This window comes from Anolis carolinensis, chromosome 2, assembly GCF_035594765.1.
Source record: "Anolis carolinensis isolate JA03-04 chromosome 2, rAnoCar3.1.pri, whole genome shotgun sequence".
Taxonomy (NCBI): domain Eukaryota; kingdom Metazoa; phylum Chordata; class Lepidosauria; order Squamata; family Dactyloidae; genus Anolis; species Anolis carolinensis.
The window spans coordinates 117,318,649-117,344,929 of record NC_085842.1 but is presented as its reverse complement, the minus strand read 5'-3'; the positions used below and the strand labels follow the sequence as shown (position 1 = coordinate 117,344,929).

At 39.0% G+C, this 26,281-nt stretch overlaps 1 protein-coding gene across 2 annotated transcripts in view; it reads right to left on the bottom strand.

Moving 5' to 3' along the window:
- Window positions 1–2,293: 2,293 nt before the first annotated feature.
- Window positions 2,294–26,281, bottom strand: part of adrb2 (adrenoceptor beta 2) — a 95,281-nt gene continuing 71,293 nt past the window's right edge. For both annotated transcript variants that reach the window (XR_001729957.2, XM_008104682.2), the window contains one exon: window positions 2,294–4,203. Coding sequence is in view for 1 of the 2 variants with exons in the window: in XM_008104682.2 (XP_008102889.1) it covers window positions 4,169–4,203 (35 nt within the window). In the remaining variant the exon portion in view is untranslated. The remainder of the gene's footprint in view (window positions 4,204–26,281) is intronic.

Sequence of the window (26,281 nt, the reverse complement as noted above, 5' to 3'; positions counted from 1 at the left end):
AGGCAAATTCACAATGGTGATATAATTCTCCGTGGTCCACACAGACACGATTATTGTTGTGTATCTGTCTATAGACCTATATAGGCTCATCCATTGCACTTCGGGTGTGCTGGCCCCTGCAATTTCTCCAAATGCAAGAAACTCACCTGCTTTTATCCTCTCCCCCTCCACATTCACACACTTCACTAGCTACTACATAGCTGAGTCAGGGAGAGAGAGAGAGCTGTGCCAGCATTATACTATGAAGATCATAGCCAATTTCTCTTGATGGGCATAAGAACAGCCCTTGTTCTGTTTCTCCAACACACAAAAGTGAATTTTTGGTTTTTCCCTTGTTATGTTGTAATCATCATCATACCTCACTCTAGCATTATCAATGTGTTGTGTGTGTGTGTTGTATCTTTATGTGGAAGGAGAAAGTGAAGACAAGGGTGCAAACTCTGCTCCCTCTTTGTTCGTTATTTTTATTCTTCACAAAAGCTGGCATCTGTTTGCAGAAGTTCTTCTGTCCTTGTAGAATCTTGAGATGTTTCAATCCTGCTTTCACAAGGTTCCAAAGTCTTGAAATGTATCTCCACAGATAGGCAAAGCTGTCAGACATAAACCCTATATATGTAAAGGGTGATTAAAAGTGGGGAAAGAGAGAGAATAGTGTGTTTGTCCATTTTTTCCTTGTGTTTGTAGCTTATACTATACATGAGAATGTCTCAGTCAAGCTTCTAAAAGCCATTATCCTATTTTTCTTTAACATGAAAGCTCAATTTGATACAAAGCTTTGAGTTATTTTGGGTTGTGCATTGATGAAGGCATGGTACAGTATGTTTTGTTACAATAATTTTAAATACTTACACAGACCAAAACAAAGAATTCTTGGCATATTGGTTACTTGTGGCACTCCTTCAGAAAATTGCATTTGATAGACCACATGAGTTCTAGTTTCTTAAATATGATCAAGATTTTCTATGTGTGAAAAGTTGATAACTGGAAGATTGCATATGTTTTGTATTTCAAAAACTAGAGCTGATTACGGAAAACTGGTGCCATATTTTTTTGAATTAGCAGGTCAAATATACCCAGAAATAGGGCTAACATTTGAGACACCAAAATGTGTGTTGGCCAGTGTTATCATTTATCCCAAAATAATTTGAACAGAAGCCTTTATTCTGAGTTTTAGTTAAAATCCCATTGTTGAATAAGTGGCCATATTGACTGGTGGTGATGGGAGTTGTATTCTAATACAAGTGGGAGCTACCAGATTGGAGAAGGTTTCTCAAAAGAGAATCATATTGTTTTATTTGTTAATATTGTCTCCACAATACAGGTGCTAATACTGTAGCCAAATTAAAGCAAATGAGATATTCTTTAAGCAGGGTCTCCTGAGCTGTATGCATTTTTATTTAAAAGCTGCCTAAAGTGTGAGTGTAGATTTTGGCTTAGGAAACCTGTACTAGGGCAATGGGATTCACTCTCCTGTGTATATAATTTATCCAAGTTAATTATGCCACATTTACACAGCCTTGATTCTACTAGAAGACAAGCTGAAACAATTTAATTCTGCCTGAGTCTACTAGGGAGGGCAACATTCCACTCACTCCTTTCTTCTCCTCCTTGCCAAGTTAACTTGAGTACACAATACTTCTTCACTTTGAACTAAGTTTGCAGAATGGAAATAAGGGGAAAATGGGAGGGGAAGAGAGAAACTGGGATGTTTTAAAAGCAGCTGTAAAAGTAGGACAGCAGAGGATGAATTGTGATTGTCCCTGACCAAACAGAACTGTTGGAATATATGGCTTGGAATACATGTTATCTGTAAACTGTCATCACTTTTTCAGCTTCTCTCTTTCAGATGGTCCCTATGGATTATTTTTGTCCTGCCTAGTTCTTCCCTAATGGATCATGGCTGAGTGCCAGTGTAGTCAATGGAAATGTTTGCTTGTAGAGCTCCTTCGCAACTGGCTTGTGATGTAAGACAGCAAGGTGCAATGGAAAGCTTCAGCTGGAGAATATATCATAGATAAACATTGCAATGGTAACAAAATCAGCCTGGTTTATATCCTCTTGGCCCACTGATGGTACACAATAGTGGCATTGTAATGGGTTGTTTCTCTCTAAGTGTGGTTTGCATTCCATGCAAGGCATGGCATTATTGAGAAAGCAGGAAATAAGAAAAAAAGAAGAAGAAAAGAAGGCATTTAGCAGGAGGAAGCCAGCTAATTCCCTGTATTTGATCCTGTTTTTGGATCTCTGCAGTAAGAAAGTCCTTCTGTTTCTCTATGAATATTGGACATTGTCATAGAATGTAATAAAGTCTCAATTTTATTTTGATGGAATCAGTGGCTCTGGGAGATTTGTTGTTGCCTCTGCATTAGCAAGGAAGAAACTCTGCAAACACATCTTACATCCTCAGGATTGTTGTCACCATCCTCAACCAATAAATCATAAATAAATACATAAATAACAGTTCCAACTCTAGAGCAACTCTTGATTCCACATCAGAATGCCTTGCAGATGTTTGGATCCTTTCTTCTGTTTTCGCCAATACCCACTGTAACATACAGGGATTCAGGAATTAAAAATGTCCAAGGAACATAAGTTTATACATGTGCATAGTCCATGACAATAAGCAGCCATACAATTATTTCTTGTCCTGAGCAACAAGAACACCAGTTTCTCTGTTGATTGATGAGTTTTCCTGCAGCTGAGAGCTCACGATTCTCCTTTATTGTAGCCACAAATGATGATGGCTGAAAAGTCATTTGATTCTAGGCAATGTTGGATTTCATCACATAGAAGTGATGGGAAATTGTATCTTCATAATTCACGGGAAAGCTCAAGGCATCTTTTATGTTTTACAGGACATTAAAACAAAGGGCCTTTTCTTCTGCATCATAAAGCTCAGTGTTAGCTTCTAGGCTTTAAAAATGTACAACATAAAGCAGTGTTTTAAATGCTTCAGAGTTCTTAGAAGACCAGGCATGCAAGTTTGCTATAAAACCACATCTCTAAAGAGTCTCCCATAACCAGAGCTATTCAACTCCAAATTCCTCCCATAAGCCCCGCATAGCACTTGTCTGTTCCTCCCAGATGTTCTCCCTAGACTCTTTTTCCTTTTAAAAAAGATCTGGAATTGCCAGATTTTATGCTAGCAAAATAATATGCGATATTTTTCAGCACCTGATGTGAGTTGAGTAAACAAGTCAAGGTTTCTCAGCCAGAGAAAGTGTTTGGTCACACCATAATATCTTTAGGCTCCTGCATGTAAACTTACTTCAAGAAATGGATATGAAAGAGGGGTAGTTAGTAGGAGAACGAGAAAAAAACAAGAAGCTGCCTCCAGATTCTGACCTCTTGCCATTTTAAATGAAATTGTACAAAGGTCAACCTCAGGACAAACTGTATCTGAAAAATAACCTAGTAAATACTGAAGAATTGTGTTTTTAAGAGGAAAATACTGAGTATTTTTTTAAAATCCTACTGTAGGACAGTGACTTCTTTTTGTCTGTATGGTGCCACATGACTTCTAGGAGAAGACATCTTTGTTTCAAAAGAGTTGGCCAAAGATAATTAAAAATGATTTTGACAATGTATTGTGAATCCAACTGGTTTTAATACTGCTTCTCAGTGCATTCTTCCCAAGTTTCATTTTACCTCTACATTGCATGGTTTCCATTGTGATCCAGTCCCAAGCTGAATAATCTGCAGGCTTCTCTAGGAAGCCTGATGCTTGGTGTCCTTTCTACTAGTAGACTAACCCTCATATGGGAAAATTTTATTCCCAAACCTTTTTCAGCTCCTTATATCTTCTGGAGACAGTATGGGTAAGAAACATTGTGTTAATGTTTCCCCTGCTGTTGGGAACTCATACTGTTCAGCTCCAAGAACACCTTTCATTCCTGCACTGCAGAGACTCCACCAATCCAATCTCAAACAGCAGAATTACAGGATGAATTTGATCTCTCAAAGTTGGGACCCTGGTGTGATTCATTCACTGCCGATCTCCATGTGCATCACAGTCCACTGTCTCAGCATACTTTCTGCCTTTAAAAAAAATCCTTCCGCAAAGGGACATATCATTTCCCCAATGTGACAGAACTATAGCTGAACTTGATCTCGACTTCCCACAAGCTTCTGGCCAGTTGCAAATGATGAAGAGGACAGCTTTGCCCATTCAGCTTTCAACCATTCCAGGATACCCAGGAATCTCTGTGGAGAGAGATAAAATAGTTTGGTCAAACGTCATAGTCTGGAGTTTAGGTATAGGGGGAAAATGTAATCAGTCCTCTAATCAGAATTCTATCCCCTAGAAATTATAATAATTATTATTTATTCATTTATATCCCACTTTTCTCCCCCATTGGGGATTCAAAGTGACTAACAACAAGGTATAAGACATACAGGTTACATTGGGATAAAAGAAGTAAACATAATTTAAAAATAACAATGGAAACATTATAAAGCAGTTAGACCATAATAGAAAATGAAAATTTCCTTCAATTCCCACATTTCCAGGATTTCAGTTCTGACTTCACCGGGGCATTGAGTAATGCAGTTTAGGCATCCACAGAAAAAGATTAAGCAAAATTCTCAAGGAAATAGGAACAAATAAGTACTGAAGTCGTAAATGTGGATGATTTTCCATTTCCATACTGCTATTGAGATAGTAAAATAACTGAAATAATAACAAAAAATAATAATATTCATCAAGGAATTAAAATAATCTCATTAAACAGCCGATGCCAGTAAATAGCACATAGTGCAGAATTGTGGGTGGGTATGTGAGGTTTCAGCTTCCATACAGTTTTGAACATGATTTTCTGAGAAGCCAACAACCTCTGTTTTAACTTGTGGGTCAATGGCTCAAGCAGGAGGGACCCCATCCCATTACAACTTTTGGTTTTCCATAATATCTATGCAATATAAATAAGCTTGTCACATTTGCATAGGTGATTAAGATATTCCCTGCAGCAGTTCAACAACTCTGCATGTTACATTTTATCTCTGTGTACATTTTAATTAAGAATATTTCTAGGCTGAATCAGTCAAACACAAGTGTAGCTCAGGCCTGAGTCACATAATACAACCACTATCTATAACACTCTTTCCTCCTTGGCCTACTAATAATTCTATAAAGTCTCATAATGAAAGTCACAACATATTACCCTTCTTTGTCAGAATTTCTAAAGGCATTTACAGTTATTATCATCGTCACAGTGTCTACAGCATATTTTGGTGGAAGGATAGGTAGGTAAGAGATGGGGAGATTTTGAGTCACTGAAAACTACTTAATAGGCTTGCTCAAATAATTCGATTTCCCCGTTACCCGTTATTAATTCGTTATTTTCGTTTGTTTTGAAGCAATATACGGCCTTGATTGTCCACACGTCTGGATATCGCGGTTTCGAATCGCGAGAGGCCGTTTTTTCTTATTTCGTCGTTTTTTTCGTTAGGAAAAAAAAGCTTTTGCAAATCACCCAAACTCCCACCATTCAGGCCCTTTCCTTTTGCCCCTCAGCAAAAGGGGCGTCACGGGCTCAGCCAATGGGAGGGGGCGAGGGGGAAGGAGGCCGAGGAGGAGGAGGAGGAAGACGGAGGGGGGAAATGGCCGCCGCCGCCGCCTCGCCTCAGCTCAGGCCTGGTGTCTCTCTGTGAGGCGGGAAGGCGGCGGATGGAGCCGGGAATGGAGAGACCAAGAGAGACAGAGAGGGGCCCGGCGGTGAGGAGGAAGAGGCCCGGGATGTGAGGGGGTGTGGGCCAGGCCCGTCCTCGGCTGCTCCCGGGGAGGGAGGGAGGGAGGACTACGACTCCCAGGGGCCCAGATTCGCACCCTCCCTCCCCCCAATACAGGTCTCTCCATACCACGCTACATGAACTTGAATGGATACTGTGGTTGTGTTGTCGAAAGCTTTCATGGCCGGGATCACACTGTTGTGGTATGTATTCCGGGCTTTATGGCCATGTGCCAGAAGCATTCTCTCCTGACGTTTCACCCACATCTGTGGCAGACATACTCAGAGGTTTTGACGTCTGTGCGAAGCTAGGCAAGTGGGGTTTATATATCTGTGGAAGGTCCAGGGTGGGAGAAAGAACTCTTGTCTGTGGGAGGCAAGTGTGAATGTTGCAATTGGTCACCTTGATTAGCATTGAATAGCCTTGCAGCTTCAAAGCCTGGCTGCTTCCTACCTGGGGGAATCCTTTGTTGGGAGGTATTAGCTGGCCCTGATTGTTTCCTGTCTGGAATTCCCATTTTCTGGGTGTTGTTCTTTTACTGTCCTGATTTTAGCTTTTCTGTAGCTAAAAATGCATATAAAATTGATTCTATAGGGAGGATAAATGATTGGATTTCAACTCCTACAGCTTGGCTTTCTCTGCCAATAATGGTACCATACCAAACTAAACCTCCCAAGATTCTGTAGCAGTGAGCCATCTTGGATATTGTAAGGGATTTATTATTATTATTATTATTATTATTATTATTATTATTATTATTATTATTAGACCTTGCTCCCAGGAAGGTGCCTTCGCTGTGGCTCCCAACTTATCTATCTATCTACCTTTCCACATATTCTCCACATTGTGTGTATGTGTATGTATATTATATATACATGAGCCCCGATGGCGAAGTGTGTTAAAGCACTGAGCTGCTGAACTTGCAGACCAAAAGGTCCCAGGTTCAAATCCCGGGAGCAGAGTGAGTGCCCGCTGTTAGCTCCAGCTTCTGCCAACCTAGCAGCTTGAAAACATGCCAATGTGAGTAGATCAATAGGTACCGCTCTGGCGGGAAGGTAATGGCACTCCATGTAGTCATGCCAGCCACATGACCTTGGAGGTGTCTATGGACAACACAGGCTCTTGGGCTTAGAAATGGAGATGAGCACCAACCCCCAGAGTCAGACATGACTGAACTTAACGTCAAGGGATACCTTTACCTTTACCTATATACACACACACACAAACACACACACACATATGCAGGGACTATATATACACAGTATATATCACACACACACCAATTTAACAAAGTTTCAGCCACAAAAACAAAGTTTCTGAAGTAGAACAATGACTTTCACAGTAAAGACAACCCAATTTAACAGGAAATAAGACTTTCAAACCAGGAACAGATTTCTGCAATTATTAAAAAATGGTTTATTATAAAAGCTATGAAAATTCGCCAAAAATCAGAGGATAAGGGAAACGTTCCAAATTTTGGTGAGCTATCAGTGTTAAATGTGTTCTACCACTGTACCAAGTTTGAAGAAGATCACTCAAAAAATGAGGGTGGGAGAGTCCTGTAAAGTCCTCTCCCTCTGTGCTGTTTTTGGGAATTGCGCATACGCGTCCGCCATTAACGAATTAATTTTGAAGATAACGAATTTTCGTTAATTTCGAATTTTTTGGGGGGCAAAATTTGGAAATACCTTCAGAAACGAAACGCTGCCCCCCTCTAGTTTTGAAACGAGTTTAGAATCAAATTTTTCGTGGATCGATCAAGCCTACTACTTAACCCTATCATTGCTGCTCTCTCATGGGCCCTTCTACACTGCCATATAAACCAGTTCAAAGCAGATAATTGTATATGGCAGTGTAGAAGGGGCCTAAAGCATTTTTAATTCTTTAAGCATGAGCATTGTTGTATTTCTAACACAAGAACATAGATGCAAAATGTGAAATAGTCAGACCTAATACGCATTTTCTCTCACATGGAAAATGAAGTAAGAATCTCTAATGGACAACTATTGGTAATCTCAGCACCTGGAAGATATGAGTGTTAAAAAGATTATAAAGTTATGTAAGTTTGTCATGTAGCTTTCTGTGCCCTCACAGGGAACCTACTTCCACTACAGGAAACCTAGAAACTCCTGGCTACACAGTGAGTGAGAGGATTCGCTTTCATGATCTCTGGCCATCCTTGCTGACAACATGAATTAAAATTAGCCAAATCCATTAATCAAGCTGGAAATAACAGCAAACTCATGAAATAAATTCTCACTAGGCTTAATTGTAGTTCAGCACTGGTTGCCCTAAATGCAAACATGTCTTTGTTCTTGTCCCATTTGATGGTTCTTTATTTTGGGAAGCTATCAGCAGGTTTTATAAAATAGAGATGTTGCATTAAGATAATCAGATGAAGGTAAAAAGGTAAAGATTTCCCCTGACATTAAGTCTAGTCATGTTCGACTCTGGGGGTTGGTGCCCATCTCCATTTCTAAGCCGAAAAGCCGGCGTTGTCTGTAGACACCTCCAAGGTCATGTGGCCGGCATGACTGAATGGAGCGCTGTTAACTTCCTGTCGGAACGGTACCTATTGATCTACTCACATTGGCATGTTTTTGAACTGCTAGGTTGGCAGAAGCTGGGGCTCACAGCAGGAATTCATCCCACTTCCCGGATTCGAACCACCAACCTTTCAGTCAGCAAGTTCAGCAGCTCAGCGGTTTAACCCACTGTGCCACTGGGGGCTCCGGCCAGATGAAACCTTCTGCAAAATATCTAAAAGAGCTTATTCATAAGCACACTATTTATTATACTCATTTTACTTTTCCTGAGCCTCCATTCCTCCCTGTACACACATTTATACTGATACTACATAGTTCCTTCTGTCTTTAGAATCAGTGCTGTTCATTGTGTGGAGTGCTTGTCATTGTCATCTTTCCTTTCTATAGCCTTTCCTACCTCCTACCATCAAATTCCTTTGTCCAGCCCATTTCCTAATCCATCCCAGTCACTATGTCAGGGCTGGGGAAACTCTTGCTTCCAGGTGTGTTGAATTTTAGCCCCCATAAGCCTCAGCCAGCATGACTGATGACATTATAGAAGATGGAATCCAAACATTCTGGATACCTGCAAATTTCTGTCTTCCAGCTTCTGATTCTCCAGTGGTTCTTTAGCACATAGTTTCCTATCTCTTTTCTACTTCTCTGTCCTTTTTAACAGCAGCAAACTATATGTTAATTCTCTCTCATCTCATACAACCATGTATTCATTCTTGCCAAAATAAAGTTGCATTATCCATGACCATTCCACTGTTTATGCTATCACCTTGAGTAGTTAGTGCTTGAATGGTATATCATAGAATCACAGAATAGTAGAGTTTGGAAGAGACCTCATGGGCCATCCAATCCAACCCCCTGCCAAGAAGCAGGAAATTGCATTCAAAACACCCCCGACAGATGGCCATCCAGCGTCTGCTTAAAAGCCTCCAAAGAAGGAGCCTCCACCACAGTCTGGGGCAGAGAGTTCCACTGCCGAACAGCTCTCACAGTGAGGAAGTTCTTCCTGATGTTCAGGTGGAATCTCCTTTCCTGTAGTTTGAAGCCATTGTTCTGTGTCCTAGTCTGCAGGGCAGCAGCAAACAAGCTCGCTCCCTCCTCCCTATGACTTCCCCTCACATATTTGTCCATGGCTATCATGTCTCCTCTCAGCCTTCTCTTTTGCAGGCTAAACATGCCCAGTTCTTTAAGCCGCTCCTCACAGGGCCTGTTCTCCAGACCCTTGATCATTTTAGTTGCCCTCCTCTGGACAAATTCCAGCTTGTCGATATCCCACTTAAATCACGGTGCCCAAAATTGGACACAGTATTCCAGGCGTGGTCTGACCAAGGCAGAATAGATGGGTAGCATGACTTCCCTGGATCTAGACGCGATACCCCTATTGATACAGGCCAAAATCCCGTTGGTTTTTTTAGCCGCCGCCTCACATTGTTGGCTCATGTTTAACTTGTTGTCCACGAGGACTCCAAGATCTTTTTCACATGTACTGCTGTCGAGCCAGGCGTCCTCCATTCTGTATCTTTGCATTCCATTTTTTCTGCTGAAGTGAAGTATCTTGCATTTGTCCCTGTTGAACTTCATTTTGTTAGTTTCAGCCCATCTCTATTCTGTTAAGATCGTTTTGAATTCTGCTCCTGTCTTCTGGAATGTTAACTATCCCTCCCAGTTTGGTGTCGTCTGCAAACTTGATGGTTGTGCCTTCTAACCCTTCGTCTAAGTCGTTAATAAAGATGTTGAACAGAACTGGGCCCAGGACGGAACACTGCGGCACTCCACTCGTGACTTCTTTCCAAGATTTAGCTTGTAAATCGCCTAGAACATCTTGGATGGAGGGCGATTAATAAGTAATTAAATGATGAATGAATGATGATGCATTGGTGAGCACCCTTTGGGTTCGTTCACTTAGCCAATTACAGATCCACCTAACTGTAGTTTTATCTAGCCCATATTTTACTAGTTTGTTTGCCAGAAGGTCGTGGGGGACTTTGTTGAAGGCCTTACTGAAATCCAGGTACGCTACATCCACGGCGTTCCCTGTATCGACCCAACTCATAACTCTATCGAAAAAAGAGATCAGTTTAGTCTGGCATGACTTGCTTTTGGTAAATCAGTGTTGATTGACTATTAGCAATGACCGCATTTGTTTCTAAGTGTTTGCAGACCACTTCCTTAATTATCTTTTCCAGAATCTTGCCTGGTATCGATCTGAGGCTGACCGGACGGTAATTGTTTGGGTCGTTCTTTTTTCCCTTCTTGAAGATAGGGACCACATTTGCCCTTCTCCAATCTGCTGGGACTCTTCTGTTCTCCAAGAACTCTCAAAGATGATTGCCAGTGGTTCTGAAATAATTTCAGCCAGTTCCTTCAATACTCTTGGATGTAGCTGATCTGGCCCTGGGGACCTGAATTCGTTTAGAGCAGCCAGGTGTTCCTGGACAACTTGTTTCCCTATTTGGGGTTGGATTTCCCCTAATCTTTCGTCCATTCCATGTTGCTGAGGTTGAAGACAGCTTTCTTTTTGTGAGAAGACCAAGACAAAGAAGGCATTAAGTAGTTCGGCCTTTTCCCTGTCCCTTGTCACCATCACCCCATCTTCTCCATGCAGAGGCCCTATTGCCTCCTTGTTCCTTTTTCTACCAAAATAAGCAAAAAAGCCTTTTTTGTTGTTTTTAATGTCTCTGGCAAGCCTGAGCTCATTTTGCGTTTTAGCCTTGCAAACCTTTTCCCTACAGGAGTTGGCTATTTGTTTGAATTCTTCTTTGGTGATTTCTCCCCTTTTCCATTTCTTGTACATGTCCCTTTTACATTTTAGCTTAGTTGAAAGTTCTTGTATATCCAGTCTGGTTTCTTTAGACTTCTCATGTTTCTCTCTCTCCTTGTTTCTACTGTATAGTGCCTTCAGTATCTTTTCTATTATTTCTTTCTGACTGTGACAGAAATTGGAATCTGTTTAAGAAACATAGTATTTCTTCTCCCCCATTCCTATTGTTATTTTGTTCTATCAGTCAGTTATATTCCCAATGGTTTTGAAGTTTAAAGGGCTGCAATCATTTATATTGTCCATTTACACAATTACTGACTCTAATGACCATCTTTCAGGAACTCAGTTAGACATGTCCTTCAAAGCCACACAATGGCAGGAATCCTGTTAGTAACTTATGCTGGTGTGGTCACTACTTAAATCAATGTATGTATTTGAAAAACTTTATACAGGGAGGCCTTCTGCACCTCCCTCTGCAAAACCTTTGTTTTAAGGGCCATATCACACAGCCATATAACCCAGAATATAAAGGCAAAAAATCCCACAATATCGGCTTTGAACTGGGTTATCTGAGTATACACCACCATATATTCCAGGTCAATACAGATAATGTGGAATTTTATTCAGCTGTGTGGAAGGGGCCTAAGTCTGCAAAGACAGCTGCTGGCTACCCAGTGCAGCTCTTCTCTCCTGCCAACAACTGGCTAAGGGGACATTTGAGAGCAGCAGTTGTCTACTCTTTCTGGGGGGGGGGGGGGAAGAAGTTGCATTGGCTTTTATTCAAAGAACAGCTTTTTCTCCTTCTCTGGATACACACTGATAAGCAGAAGGTGTCCAGGCACATCTTGCAACCAAGGAATGATCAGAGAGAGAAGCTGTGCTTGGAAGTCCACAGCTGCCCTGCCACCAGCCAATGTATTCCTCCTGCCCCTGCAGCAGTGTAAGTATAGTGAGAGCCATTTAGGCTTCACCAGGGGGCCAATCCCATTAAAAAGGGGATTCATAGAAAGAAATACTAGAAAAGATACTGAAGGCACTATACAGTAGAAACAAGGAGAGAGAGAAACATGAGAAGTCTAAAGAAACCAGACTGGATATACAAGAACTTTCAACTAAGCTAAAATGTAAAAGGGACATGTACAAGAAATGGAAAAGGGGAGAAATTACCAAAGAGGAATTCAAACAAATAACTAGTATATTTAGGAAAAAGGTCCGAAAGGCTAAAGTGCAAAATGAGCTTAAGCTTGCCAGAGAGATTAAAAACAAATTAAAATAGGTTATTTGGTTATGTCAGTAGAAAGGGAAGAACAAGGAAATAGTAGGGCCTCTGCATGGAGAAGGTGGTGAAATGCTAACAGGGGATAAGGAAAAGGCAGAACTGCTCAACGCCTTTTTTGCCCCAGTCTCCTCCCAAAAGGAAATCAGTGTTCAACTTGGTCAATGTAGTCAATCTGATTTCCCTCAGGCAACATCAGTAGAATGTAAAAATAAACCCTCTCTGAGCAAATTATGCCAAGGAAACCCTGAGATGGAGATCACCAAAAGGTCAGAAATAACTTGAAAACTCAACAACAGCATCATCAACAACACTTTAGCAAAGCTGTAAATCAATACACTAGCCTGGCATGAGAGTGGGTGTGCAATACAATATCACTTCTATTAGCAAGGTCATGGGATGAATGCTGACAAATATAGCCAAAATGGCACCATCTGTGCACAAGAAGGAAGTATCAACACTAAGTACAATCTGCAAAAGCACAAAGCTACTTTAGTGTGGAAAAAAAAACATGGTCAAAATAGACCAGTAAAGAGAACCATGTTCTATGGGCATAGAAAGCTGTCTGTCTTGTGCATATATGTGAAGAAGAGGAAATCAGAAAACCAAAAGGTTCAAAATGGAGTGAAATATTCTAGAGGAGAGCATAAGTGGTTGGTTGGCTATTACCCTGAACAGTGAGAGGCTCATCCTTCCGAGAGGTGGCACTGCAATAATGCATTTATGATTGACTGCACAGTTGCACAGCAAAGGCAATAGCTATAGGTCAGGCATGGACAAACTTCAGCTCTCCAGATGTTTTGAACTTCAACTCCCACAATTCCTAACAGCCAGTAAGCTGGCTCGGAATTGTGGGAGTTGAAGTCCAAAACACCTGGAGGGTCGAAGTTTTCCCATGCTTGCTATAGGCAGACTAGACAATAATTGTGAATCCATCCGTTTCAAAGAAAAATTGTTACTGCAGGAAGGAACAGTACCTCCTCCTTTTATTCACGGCTTCAAATAAAAAAAAGGCCTATCAAAAGGGCAAGCTCTACTCAGCTGCATTCTTAAATCAGTTAAGCTGAATGAAAACATGGGTAGAGGTTCAGGATCCACCATTATAACTGAGTCACAGTCCACACACTCAGTTATCCCTACATAGATGTAATCATAACCAATCATTTGTGTGAACTTCATGATACATAGACAACATTTTTTCCATGGTAAATGAAGAAAGTACTTTAGGAAAAGTACTTTCTTTCTTAAACAAACATTGGCTTCCTATATAAAATTCCTATTTATCTGCACTCATTCCAACAGTTCTGTGGTAGAGAACAAGAAAGAGCTTGTGCTCTGTCAGCTCTGCTCACTTTGTAGGACTGGCATCATGTTTTGAAAGCTATGCATGAAAAAGTAATTTCTTTAACCCCTTCTAGAAAACATATCCAGGTTGTATATTCATGTATGACAGTTTTGGTTGCACATTCCTGCATGGCAGAGGGTTGGGCTGGATGGCCCTTGTAGTTATCTTCCAACTCTATGATTCTATGGTACGCATGTTAGCCATGCAGCAAAATGGCAAAGAAGGAGAATGGCTTTTGCATACAATGTGATCCCTCCATATTAACTGACCACAGAAGCAACATTTGAAAATAATGTAGGTTTGTGAATAATGTAGTTTGACTGGTGAAGAAGTCAATAAAGCTTCAAAAGCTTGCATGATATATTTTAGGCACTTTGGCTAATAAAGATAAAAATCATTGTTTTGTGGATTTTCTCATATTTAACTCTTTCTAGTCATTTAGCATGAATTGTACAGCAGAATAGAACATCACCACTTGGTGGTGCCACTATGCCAGGAAAACACACCCACATATAACAAATGGACATAGTGCCAAGGAGGTGAGAGAAGTTTTTCCTTTACAGATCGTCATTATTGGAAGCGCATTGTCCTCTTCCACAATACCCTCAGAAATGAATAATTTTTCAGCTTAACTAAACTGTGGAATAAGACAGCAAGAACTGACAAAACAAAGTTATGAAATCCCTCGTTTTCTTGTTCCTAGCAAAAAATAAAGCAACCTTGTGGTATGTTAACAGTGGCATAAACTGAAGAAGTGCATTCAGAGTTTATACCCCAATAAAATGGTTGGTTTTAAAGATCCCACAAGACTTAAGTAGTTGTGACAGTTGCTGTTGTAAGCCCTCTTTTCTTCCTTACCAACAATATTGAATTAATGTTTAAACACTGTAGCAGTCTTGTTCTTATACATCAATGGATACATTATGTTGCAAATGACTGATGTTTTTCATGTCATTACAGTGATGAATCTATTCCAGACTTTCATCAAGCATTAAAGGAGCTATCCAATAAGAATTCAAATGAACACAGATATTCAGGTTTAGTTACTGTATTAGTACCTAATCTGAGCTCTGAAAAAGTCCTTGTTGCAGGGTTGTACCACAAGAGATTGGAAGAATTTGCTTGCAATCATGGCTGCCCAGCCTTAATTTAATGTTTATTCCAGCCCTGGCCCTATTGCTCTGTGTTTTGCACAACTCTTGCCCTTCCCTCTGATACCTGAATATGCCCACTTTTCCAGTTATGCTGTGATTGATGTATTTTTATGATGTTTTTACTTTCTGGTTTTAATTGTTTTAATTATATATTTTATTTATTATATGTTTTTAATTACCGTATGTAACTTTGAATTGCTTGTTTATGTTGGGCTTGGTCCCCATGTAAGCTGCCCCGAGTCTCTTCGGGGAGATGGTGGCAGGTTATAAGAATAAAGCCATTATTATTATTATTATTATTATTATTATTATTATTATTATTATTATTATTACTATTAGGGGCTCTCAGTGGTGCAGTGGGTCAAACCACTGAGTTGCTAAACTTGCTGACCGAAAGGTTGGTGTTTCAAATCCGGGGAGTGGATGAGCTCCCGCTGTTCGCACTAGCTTCTGCCAACCTAGCAGTTCGAAAACATGCAAATGTGAGTTGATGGATACTGCTCTGGCGGGAAGGTAACGGCGCTCCATGCAGTCATGCTGGCCACATGACCTTGGAGGTGTCTACAGACAATGCCGGCTCTTTGGCTTAAAAATAGAGATGAGCACCAACCCCCAGAGTCAGACACAGACTTAATGTCAGGGAAAAACCTTTACCTAATTATTATTATTATTATTATTATTATTATTATTATTATTATTATTATTATTTGTGGAAGGGGGTATTAAAACAATATCCTTCAAAATACTAATTGATACAATTAGGAAATAGTGAGGAAATCCATTTTTCTTTTATTTGATATTTAATCAAACGGGTCTCTTTGAACCTGCCAGCTCACCTCCCACCTATGAAGCAATGAGATTTGACCCTGAGAGGGAAAGGGAGGGATGCAAAGCAATTGATTAAATCAGTAAGGTCATGGGGATTAAATGCATTACTTTCAACAACTGATGAGCACTGGGCTTGGAAATATTGTTCTTCACTGTTGTGGCTCATTTACTGGAGGCTAATTGCTTCCATCTCCTCCTGCCATGGTGACACAGCCAGTCATTAAGTGTCAATTGTCACATTTAATTTCTCTCCCAAATGCTTCCCCTTTGATAACTGTGCAAGCAACCCTTTGCCATCTCATCTCCAGGCAGGCACTCAATCTGAACCTGAGGTACTTATAGCATATCACAGTGCTCTTGAAACTGGGTGGGTGTGATTGTTGTGCAAGAATACTCAAAAGGGCCTGAATTCAATTCTCTGCCAAGGGCAAATGTTGTTCTTAATAAAGCTGCAGCAGCATTAGCCAGCCTCATTCAGAATGAAGTGGGAGTACTGGAGCTCTGTGGCTCAGTTTCTGTTCCCTCCTTTAAATCCTTGAAATTTATTTCTTATAAAGACCACACAGTAGAATATATGCAGTTTGACACCATTTTAACTATCATGGTTCAATGCTATGGAATCATGGGAGCTGTAGTTTTAGTCTTTAGCCTTTTTTGCAAAAAGTGCTCAAGCATGATTCATGGCGTTGAGCTATAACAATTAAAGTTGTGCCAAATGAGATAAATTGTCCAGTATGGATATGTTCATAATCACAGATTAGGTGGTCTTTTGATGCAATTCTGTGCCTGGCCAGTATGGTAGCATAGTTAGTAGCAAAGTTAGTCACTCATAATGCCCACACAAATGCTCAAATGTCTATGGGGAGAGCTCACTCCACCACTTCCTAAAGCAGTTTGTCCTACTGTTACAGTGATAGGAGGTTCATACTTAATTTGTAAGTCCATGGTTCTGATGTTAAAACACTGGCCTAGATCTAACATTGCATTAGAACCCAAGGGTTACAACAGCAGGATGTTGTTTTCTCCTCCCCACGCTGTACAAAAAAACTACCTTGGAGAGCATCCCAACCAAATGGAACACACATAGAGGAGACGTAGGGATTGTATGGAAAGGGAAATTGCCCCTGCCCTCCCAGCTCAATGAATGGAAAGGAAATAGTGTATGTGCACATCTGTCTATAAATCCTAAATTGTTGTTTGGCAGTAAACAAGACAACTTGAGACATTTAATCTCTAAACAAGCAAATGAGATTTGGCCTGCTTCCTTGGCTCTTGAAGGAAAATTGTGCCTTCATGTATAGATTTTGTGGGTTTGGGCCATTTCTATAAGTTTCAGATTCTGAAAATTCAGTGGCTGTTCTTTGAAGTATATAGTAGCTCTGGAGAATAGGTTTTCTATGTGTTCAGTCAACCTGCTATTCTTTTGTGATCAATAAGCAGGGCTGTAGCCAGAAATTTCTTTTGGGAGGGGTTTTGAAATTTGGGGGGGGGGGGTTTGAACCCCTAGCACCCCCGCCCCACTACAAACCTGTCAACGTCTGCTTGAGATAGTGCCTGGAGGGACTCTTAATGTTTTGCGTCTCATAGACTTAGCATGGGGATTTGGTTAACCAGTTAAAATTCATGAGTAAACCAAGTTTTTTTTATAACCTGGAAAATTTCGGGGGGGAGGGGGGTTTGAACCCCTAACCCCCCCCCCCTCGCTACAGGCCTGTCAATCAGCCTGTTGTACTTGTTTTCCCTCTGGACATTTCAGATATATAGACACTCCACTGGCCTCATTTCCAATAGACCTCTGAAGATGCTGTACACAGATGCAAGAAAACCATCAGGAGGGAATGCTACTGGAACATGGCCATACAGCCCAAAAAACTCACAGCAACCTCTGTTTTCCCTCTCTTCCTCTCTCTGTTTTCCCATGTCTCTGGGTCTCCTTAGCTTTACAAACAGAAAGAAACACAAATAGGTTTTCCACAGAGAGAAGAGCACAGTGCAAAGTATTGTTCTTAACTGCCATCACATTGACTTATGATGACCCTATGATGACCTCCAAGGCATATTTGTGCCATTTCAGAAATCTTGAGACACAGGCAGCTAATCTGACGTCTAAGTCTCACACTGGCACTTGGATTGATTGAGAAGCTGCTCAGTTGAGAAACTCAGAGGTATGTCTTGCTTTCACAAGACAGCCAAAATCAATTTGAATCTCAACAATGATGGGATTTCTTTCCTCCTCTCCTGCTTTTTCATTGCTGGAGAAGACCAAGGTATTCTATCACTCTTCTTATCTATTGGCTTCAGGGAAGAAGTGCCTTTATTAAGAGATGGAAATTTAGTATGGAATCTAGACTAGCGTAGAACCTTCTGTACTAAGTGAAACAGTATTAACAAGATCTTTAAATTTAGGCATGGATACTATTTTACAATTAATTTTAAGATCTACTTTAAAATTATGCATGGGATGGAAACCTGAAAATATATGCAAAATCTTTAAGTTTCTAAAGATCCAGACTTTGGTGACATTTTGAATGTCACTGAAGTGACATTTCAGACTGATAGTTCTGAAACATAAAGATGGTTGTGGTGGGGTCAATATGCTGAATCCCTCGTTATATAGCAAACATAGCATATTAAAATCAAGACTTCTTTCTGAATACTTAGGCCAGGTTTATCTTATCTGAGATATGACAGAAAGGACAATGGTAATGAAAACAAAGAAATCAAAGGTTACAAAATAGGGTCACAAGAGCTTCCTTTGCTAGCCTGTGAACATTTTAATGGCAATAAATTATTTTTAAAATGTTTCAGATGAAAATGGGTCCAGATTTTTAACGAGGAAACCTTTGTGGCCACTTGGCTCCATCGGATGGAAATATTATCCAGATGCAAGGCAAATGCTTGTGGAATTTGAAAAAACTGTGATTCCCACCAACTAACTAGCTGTGTTGACTATTTCTGGGAAATGTTATTTCCCCATAATCAAACTCCTGGGTTTCTTTCTGATGACAAGTTTATGAGATGCTGACAACCACCAGGATGTCTATGTAAAGTCTATAGAGGGTTACAATATGCTTCCTAGAGTCATGATATCTGTCAGAGGATGCATGGCTGTCTGTCTGCATAGGCCTGTGCTACAATCACTCTTCCCATTTACACCCTACAGGCAGCTCTAGTGATACTTAAAAGCTGTCTGTGACATGTAGCCAATTTCTCAGCTTTTCTTCTCTGCCATGTATGGTGCATACTGAATCCTCACTGAGAGGATTTCTTTCATTCTATACAAGTATATGCTAGCAAGAGTATGGTAAGATAATATTTTAATAATAGTCAATAAATGGAAAGCATCACTGTAGACCCTTCCACATTAACCCTTATAGCACTTATGTAGGTAAAGGTATTCCTCTGACATTACCAACTCTGGGGGTTGGTGCTCATCTCCATTTCTAAGCCGAAGAGCTGGCGTGGTCCAAAGACACCTCCAAGGTCATGTGGCCGGCATGACTGCATGGAGTGCCGTTACTATCCCGCCGGAGCAGTACTTATTGGTCTATTCACATTTGCATGTTTTCGAACATTTATCAGCTCTGTCAAGAAAGGGTGTTGGGGAGCTTGGAATGAGATTGAAATGCAGGCCAACTTTTAGTTCCTTCATTTATAAGGAAGGAAAATATCAAGATACTTATGGGCATAAATCAATTTCTTTTGGTCCCAGTTAGAGTTGATCCACTGAACCAAAGAGAAGTTGGTAAATCAACATACCTATTCCGTTAATTCAATGGCTTGGAACTAGCAACAGTGATACTGAGTAGGGATGAGGAAAATATGTGACTGGGCAGCAGTGAGAAGTGTGCATTTTTATCTTACCCATGCATTTAATTTAAATTTATATCCCACTTTTCACCCTTATACAGGCAGTCCCCAAGTTAGAAACAAGATAAATTCTGTAGATTTGTTCTTTAGCTGAATCTGTATGTAAGTTGGAACAGGTACATTTTTAAAGTGTAACTCCAGCCATAAATATAGTGACTAAGGAAGGGCTAACACCCCTGTAGTGTTTATTTTCCTGTCTGTGTCCCAGTTCAGTAGATTTCACCTCACTTTCTGTCCCTGTGATAATTGGATTTTGAAAAAAAATAGCTCATTTTGGAAACAAGGATTGGTGAGAAAACTTCAGTTGAGTCGCTTTTTCTCCATGATAACTCTTTCAAGTGTGAATTTTCCTTCTAAGAGGACGATTTTCTCACTTTCTATTATTTCACCCTGGGTCTTAACTATGAGTTACTAGTAAGTCAGATGTTTGTAACTCAAGGACTGCCTATAGTGCACAAAGTACCACAAAGCTTCCAACATAAACCTGTTTCCCTTTAACAAAGGAACAAAAATTAGCATGAAATATGCATGGAAGAAGAGTGTAAACAGACAATACATCTTGGGGTGAGATTTGATGGCATATTTCTCTTAATAAATGACATGAGACCAAGCTGGAAAAAGTATAAATGGGGTCAGAAAAAAAAACAACCAAAACACTCAAGCAATGCCAAAGCCTTGACAGCTAACAACTGGTAAGTAGTGTAAAGACGTGTGATTGATGGATGATGTGACAGGGATGGAATCCTTTTTAATCCCACCACTGCCACCAAATTGTAAAGATGTCTTGATGATGATTACATTTTTTCTTATAACCGCTGCCACCAATTATGGAGATGTCAGGCAGAGGATAATATATTCTTTTTTAAGCTTTCTTTGTTTATTTCACTTTTGATGGTATCGTGACTTAGTTTGAATATGAGTGTGACAGAGACTTCGATGGTTTAAAGAACAAAAACAAGTTTATTTCATGTACAAAGCTTATGGTTGCAGGTTGGTTAATTAACTTATGTAACTTCAAATAAACAAGTGGTTTTATAACTCTATAACCACAACACAGTAGTCTTTGTTGTAAATCCACTCTTACTCTCCTACTGGTGTTGCCAATTGTAGTGAACCCTAACCTCAGCTTGAGCTCTTTAATGGACAATGTCCTAACTACTATAAACTATTAATTTGATCCAATACCGATCAAATCTTTGATCACTAGTCTTCTCTCAACTAGTGGTCTTACTAGATTCCCTTTAGTCTATCCTGACTAAAGATTTCAGGCCAGTCAGCCCTTCCTGACTCAAAAGCCTCCAACCATGCTCACACACTTTCTCCTTCTCTCCCACACCCTCAAAACTGGCTTCTCTTTTTAAAACAGCTCTTTTTCCTTCCCCTGGCTCCGCCTACTTCTCTCTCTCATAAGCTAGCCAGCTTCGTTTCCATGGTAACCAAACCACTGTGGAATTGAAACAAAATGGCTGCTGTTTCATTCATGTTACAAAATGGCTACTGTCAACTAAAACACAAATACATATTCCAACAGACATAATTTAAACACAATAGCTATGACTTCTCTACAGTAGGGTTATGTAAAACAGTTTCATTTTTACAGTGACCAAATGCTAGTGTCATGTCAGCATGAGGAAAAATGTTGCAGAATCTGACTTTGTTGATATGAATTATTTCATGCGGCTGGAGTGAGCAGTCGCACTCTAATCTCTCTCCCCGAAGAAAACAAGTAATTAAGCCCTAAAAAAAAACAAGGAGTGTCAAAAAAACTGAGGAGTGAACATACTTCAAAAGTAAGTGAAGATAAGACTCTCCAGAGAAACCCGAAGAGGAAAAAACATAGATATAAGCCTTAAAAAGGCTCATTAGCTAAAAAATAATGTCTCCGAAAGAGCCTCCATTAACCCGAGCTGACTTGGAGGGGAACAAAAAAGCTATAGAAGAAATGAAAAACATGTTACTGGATAACTTCAAAATTATGAATGAGACTTTGAGTAAAATGGAGGAGAGAATGTGTGTTCTTGAAAATAAATTAATTGCTACAGAAAAACAATCAAAAAACAATATGAAAGAGATACAGAAATTAAAAGAAAAAATCTCAGGCTTAGAAGATAGAAGCAGAAGGGCAAATCTGAGACTGGGAAACTGGCCAGAGAAAGAAAAACAAAAACCGGAAGATCTAAAAGAAGAGATTGTAAAATGGTTTCAAGATAATCAAATAGAAGTGTCATCAGTGGATATAGATAGATTGCACAGGACTTCAAAAAAAAGAGGCACAAGATCACCTCTATCTACAACGCCAAGGCAAGTGATTATTAAGTTTGCTACTGAAAACAAAAAGGAAGAGGTCTTTAGAGATTTAAAGAAGAAGAAACCACTATATAGAAACATGCAGATTACAGTGAGACAGGACTTGTCTAAAGAAACTCTGAAAATTAAACAAGATTTACAACCCTATGCCGAAGCATTGTATTCAGGTGGAGTACAATTTACCTGGGGGTTCCCAATGTCTATTATTCACTTTAGACAAGGGAAAAGATACATTGCCAGAACACCAGAACAAGCAGAGGATCTCCTGAAAACACTTGGAGTAAGGAACACTGCAAGCAGAGGCAAGAAGAAAAAAGATACAAACATTTCCTCAAGGAGTAAAGAGAGTAAATTCCCAGCAGAAAGTCAAGAAGTGGAAGAAGAGGAGGAAGAGGAGGAAGAAGAGGAAGTTGAATAAATAAAATTGAACAATTCAAACTTATTTTGAAAATAACTGTTTACTTTTCCTCCTCCTCTCTGAACGCACAAGGACTGAAATGGCTGCTGTAATATCATTTGAGACTTTGGTCATTATTATTATTACTTACCCACCTTTACCCTAATTCAGGGCTGGACAAAGGTACAAAGTATGATGTATCTTATTTATGTTTTGTTAAAAAAATAAGTAGTACAATTTATGATTTGTTAAAACATAATAGCACAATTGGTTCCCGGGTATGACTAGTGAATATCTAAGGACTAGTTTAATTTGTACAGATTGGGAGTGGGGGGTGAGCCTCTTATTTATGTAGCTATAAGGGTAAAAGCTTAGAACTGGAGGCATAGTTGTTAACATTGCAAAAGGGGGCAATTAAAGAATAATGTTAGAGGGCATGCTAATAAAGGTTAAACAGGGAAGGGAGAGAGTTATAGGGAACACAGAGGACACAAAAGACCCAATGGAGGGGAGGGAACTAAATTCCTCACCCAGGCCACATTGGGGGATTGGGGGGTTGACAACAAATTAGAAAAAAAGGAAGAACGGTAAAAAGGAGCCTAGTAAAATTACCAAGGAAAAAAAACATAATCCAATGGGTTTATCACTAAAATGTGTTAGTTTGAACATCAATGGTTTAGCAACAAACTATAAGAGAACAAGACTAAGAAGGTTTATCGAAACAAATAACTTTGGCTGTATAATGCTACAGGAAACACACAGATCGGCAAGGGACCCAGAAAAACTATTAAATATTTCAGGCTGGCATACACTGGCAGAGGCAAGAGCAAACAACAAAACAAAAGGAGTTGCTATCTTGATAAAAAATAATATAGAGGTGGTACAAACAGATTTAATGGCAGACACTAAAGGGAGATGGGTAATATTTAAAGGAGAAATATGTGGGGTAAAAATGACAATCCTAAATATCTATGTGCCTAATAAAGGCCAGGGAAAATATATAGAAAAGACATTTAAGAAGCTAGAGGACTTCTATGAAGGGGAAGTACTTATAGCAGGAGACTTCAATTTCGATATGATAAAAAATAAGTGTAGACTGCTGGACAAATGGAAATTGAAGGATTGCTTTCAAAAGGTAAAAACACAACCAAAACCAACTTATTATTCTGGAAGACATAAAAAATTTACCCGCATAGACTATATATTAAAGAGAGACTCTAATCAATCTGAGATATTAAAAGCAGAAACTGGTCTGATAGAAATCTCAGACCATGCACCACTCCAAGTAACACTACAATTAACAGAGGAGAAACCCCACTATAGATGGAGATACAAGGAATTACTACTGATGAAGGAAAAAGATAGGGAAGAGTTGGGAAAAGAAATTAAAAACTTCTTCCAAGTTAATAGAAATACGGCAAAAGAAGGGATTATTTGGGATACAGCGAAAGCCTTCATAAGAGGATTATTAATAAAGAATGAAATAGCCAAGAAGAAATTTATGAATCAGGAGAGAAATACAATAATCAAGCAATTGGAAGTTAAGTACAGGGACCTTCAGAGTAGGTATGAAAAAAGAACAAAAAAAGAAATAGATAAGTTGAAAGGGGAGTTGGAGGAGATAGATAAATTTAATATATGGAAAAAAGAAATAATGTTGAAAAACGATTTCCAAAGGGCAAATATTAATTCAGTAAGGCGCTTGGCAAACTATTTAAAAAAAAGAAAGGAAAAGCAAAGGGTGAAAGAAATATTTGATGAAAAAAATAATTTGGTAAAGGACAATAAAAGTATAAGGGATACATTTGCTGATTTCTACCAGAAATTATATAAAGGCGAAAATAATTTGCAAGGCGATTACTGGGTCCAAGAAAAATTGGCAGAAGAGGACAGAAATCTTTTACAAAGGGTTATTTCATATCAGGAAATTGATGAAGTAATAGGAAACTTAAAAAAAGCAAAATCACCCGGAGCTGATGGTTATACAGCAGAGTTTTACAAACAAATGAAGGAAGAACTAATACCGGAATTGGCAATAGTTTTTAATAATATAATAAGAGGAGGTGAAGTACCTGAGTCTTGGAGGGAGGCAGAAATAATAACAATTATCAAACCAGGGAAGAACCCTAGAGAAGTAAATTCTTATAGACCAATTAGTTTAATGAACGAGGATTACAAAATATTTGCGAAAATATTAGCAAATAGACTAAAGGATTTATTACCAAAAGTGATAGGGGAAGACCAATATGGATTTATAAAGGGGAGAAATATCAGCCATCCAATTAGGAATTTGCTTAATATTACTGCACAGAAAAGTAAAAGAAAAATAGTATTTATTAAATTGGATGTATATAAAGCATTCGACACAGTGAATCATAACTTTTTATTTGAAAGGATGGAGAATTTGGGATTGGGACAAGAATTCATAGAGGTTATAAGAGAAATGTATAAAAAAGGAGTAGCAAAATTAAAAGTTTTTTTTTAATAATAGTTTTTATTGTGCTTTTATCTATTATTACAGTGAAAGGGAGGAAAACAATTGTGTGTAGACAGTGGGGTGAAAGTAGAGACCAGAGACCAAAAAAGCAAAGAAGATAACACCAGCAAAGGAAAGATAAATAAATAATAAACTTAAAAAAATAGGTGTAAAAAAAAATAAAAAAGAGAAAAAATGATAATAATAATAAAAAACAAAAAAAATGTGGATGACTTCCCATTGACCTCTAGAGGGTTTCAAAATCTTGTAGTCTGTTTTCATCTCAGGTATTAACAGTCTTGTAGTTTTGATGTATATCACATACCAAATAAATCTATTGTTAAATTATATCCTTCTTTCTGAATGAAGTCTCTGAAGCCCAGCCAGTCTGTTTTTTCTTTGACTTCTCTTAGTCTTTGAGTTAACATATCCATTTGTATTATATCAAACAATTTTAGAATCCAATCGTTGATGGACGGTACCTCCTTTTGCTTCCATATTCTAGCTACAACTAGTCTTGCTGCGGTTCCAATAAGAAATAGTAATTTGTCTTGATTCTTGTTTGTTTTTACATTTGATATTCCTAATAGATAAGTCTCTGGTGATAGAGGGAACTTGAGTCCTAGTATTGATTGTGATGCCTTGTGGACTTTTTTCCAGTATTCTTTGATTTTCTTACATTTCCACCATTGGTGTAAGAAGGTTCCTACTTCTTTGTTACATTTCCAGCATTTATTCGTATTGTGTTTGTTAAAATTTGCTAGTTTGACAGGGGTGAGGTACCATCTAAAAAACATCTTATACCAATTTTCTTGGATTTCTGTGGCTATGGTGTATTTTATTTTTTTATTCCAGATTTCCTCCCACTGGTTTATGTTTATGCTGTGGCCTATATCTTGGGCCCACTTTACCTGACAGTGTTTAATTTGTTCCTCCTCTGTTGACCATTCTAATAACATCTGGTATAATATCCTAATAATTTTTTTTCCTTTTTGCATTATAGTTTCCCAAGGGCCTTGATTTTGTGAAAATCCCTTTTCTGTATCCTCTTTATAGCACTGTTTTATTTGATAGTATTGAAACCATGTTATTTTTGGAAATTCTTTTTTAAGTTCATCATGTGTCTTTATATTAAAGTTTTGGTTGTCTGATTTTCTCAAAATTTGTTTGTATGTTAGCCAATTTTCTGTTGCTAATTCTCTTTTGTGTTTGGCTTCTATTGGGGATATCCAACATGGAGTTCTTGCGTACAGTCTGTCTTTATATTTTTCCCACACCCTTATTAGAGATGCTCGAATATAATGATTACCGAAATTTTTCTCAGTTTTCCTTTTGTTGTACCATAAATAATTGTGCCATCCTGAGCGCAGGTCATGGCCCTCTAATTCCAGTAGTTTTACATTCTTTAGTGTGGCCCATTCCTTTACCCAAGACAGGGTACAGGCTTCGTAATATGTTTGAAAGTCAGGTAGGCCTAGCCCTCCCCTTTTTTTGTCATCTGTCAATATTTTTAGCCTAATTCTTGGTTTTTTGTTTTGCCATATAAATTTTGTGATTTCCCTATTCCATTTTTTAAAAAGGAAGTTATTTCTAATTATTG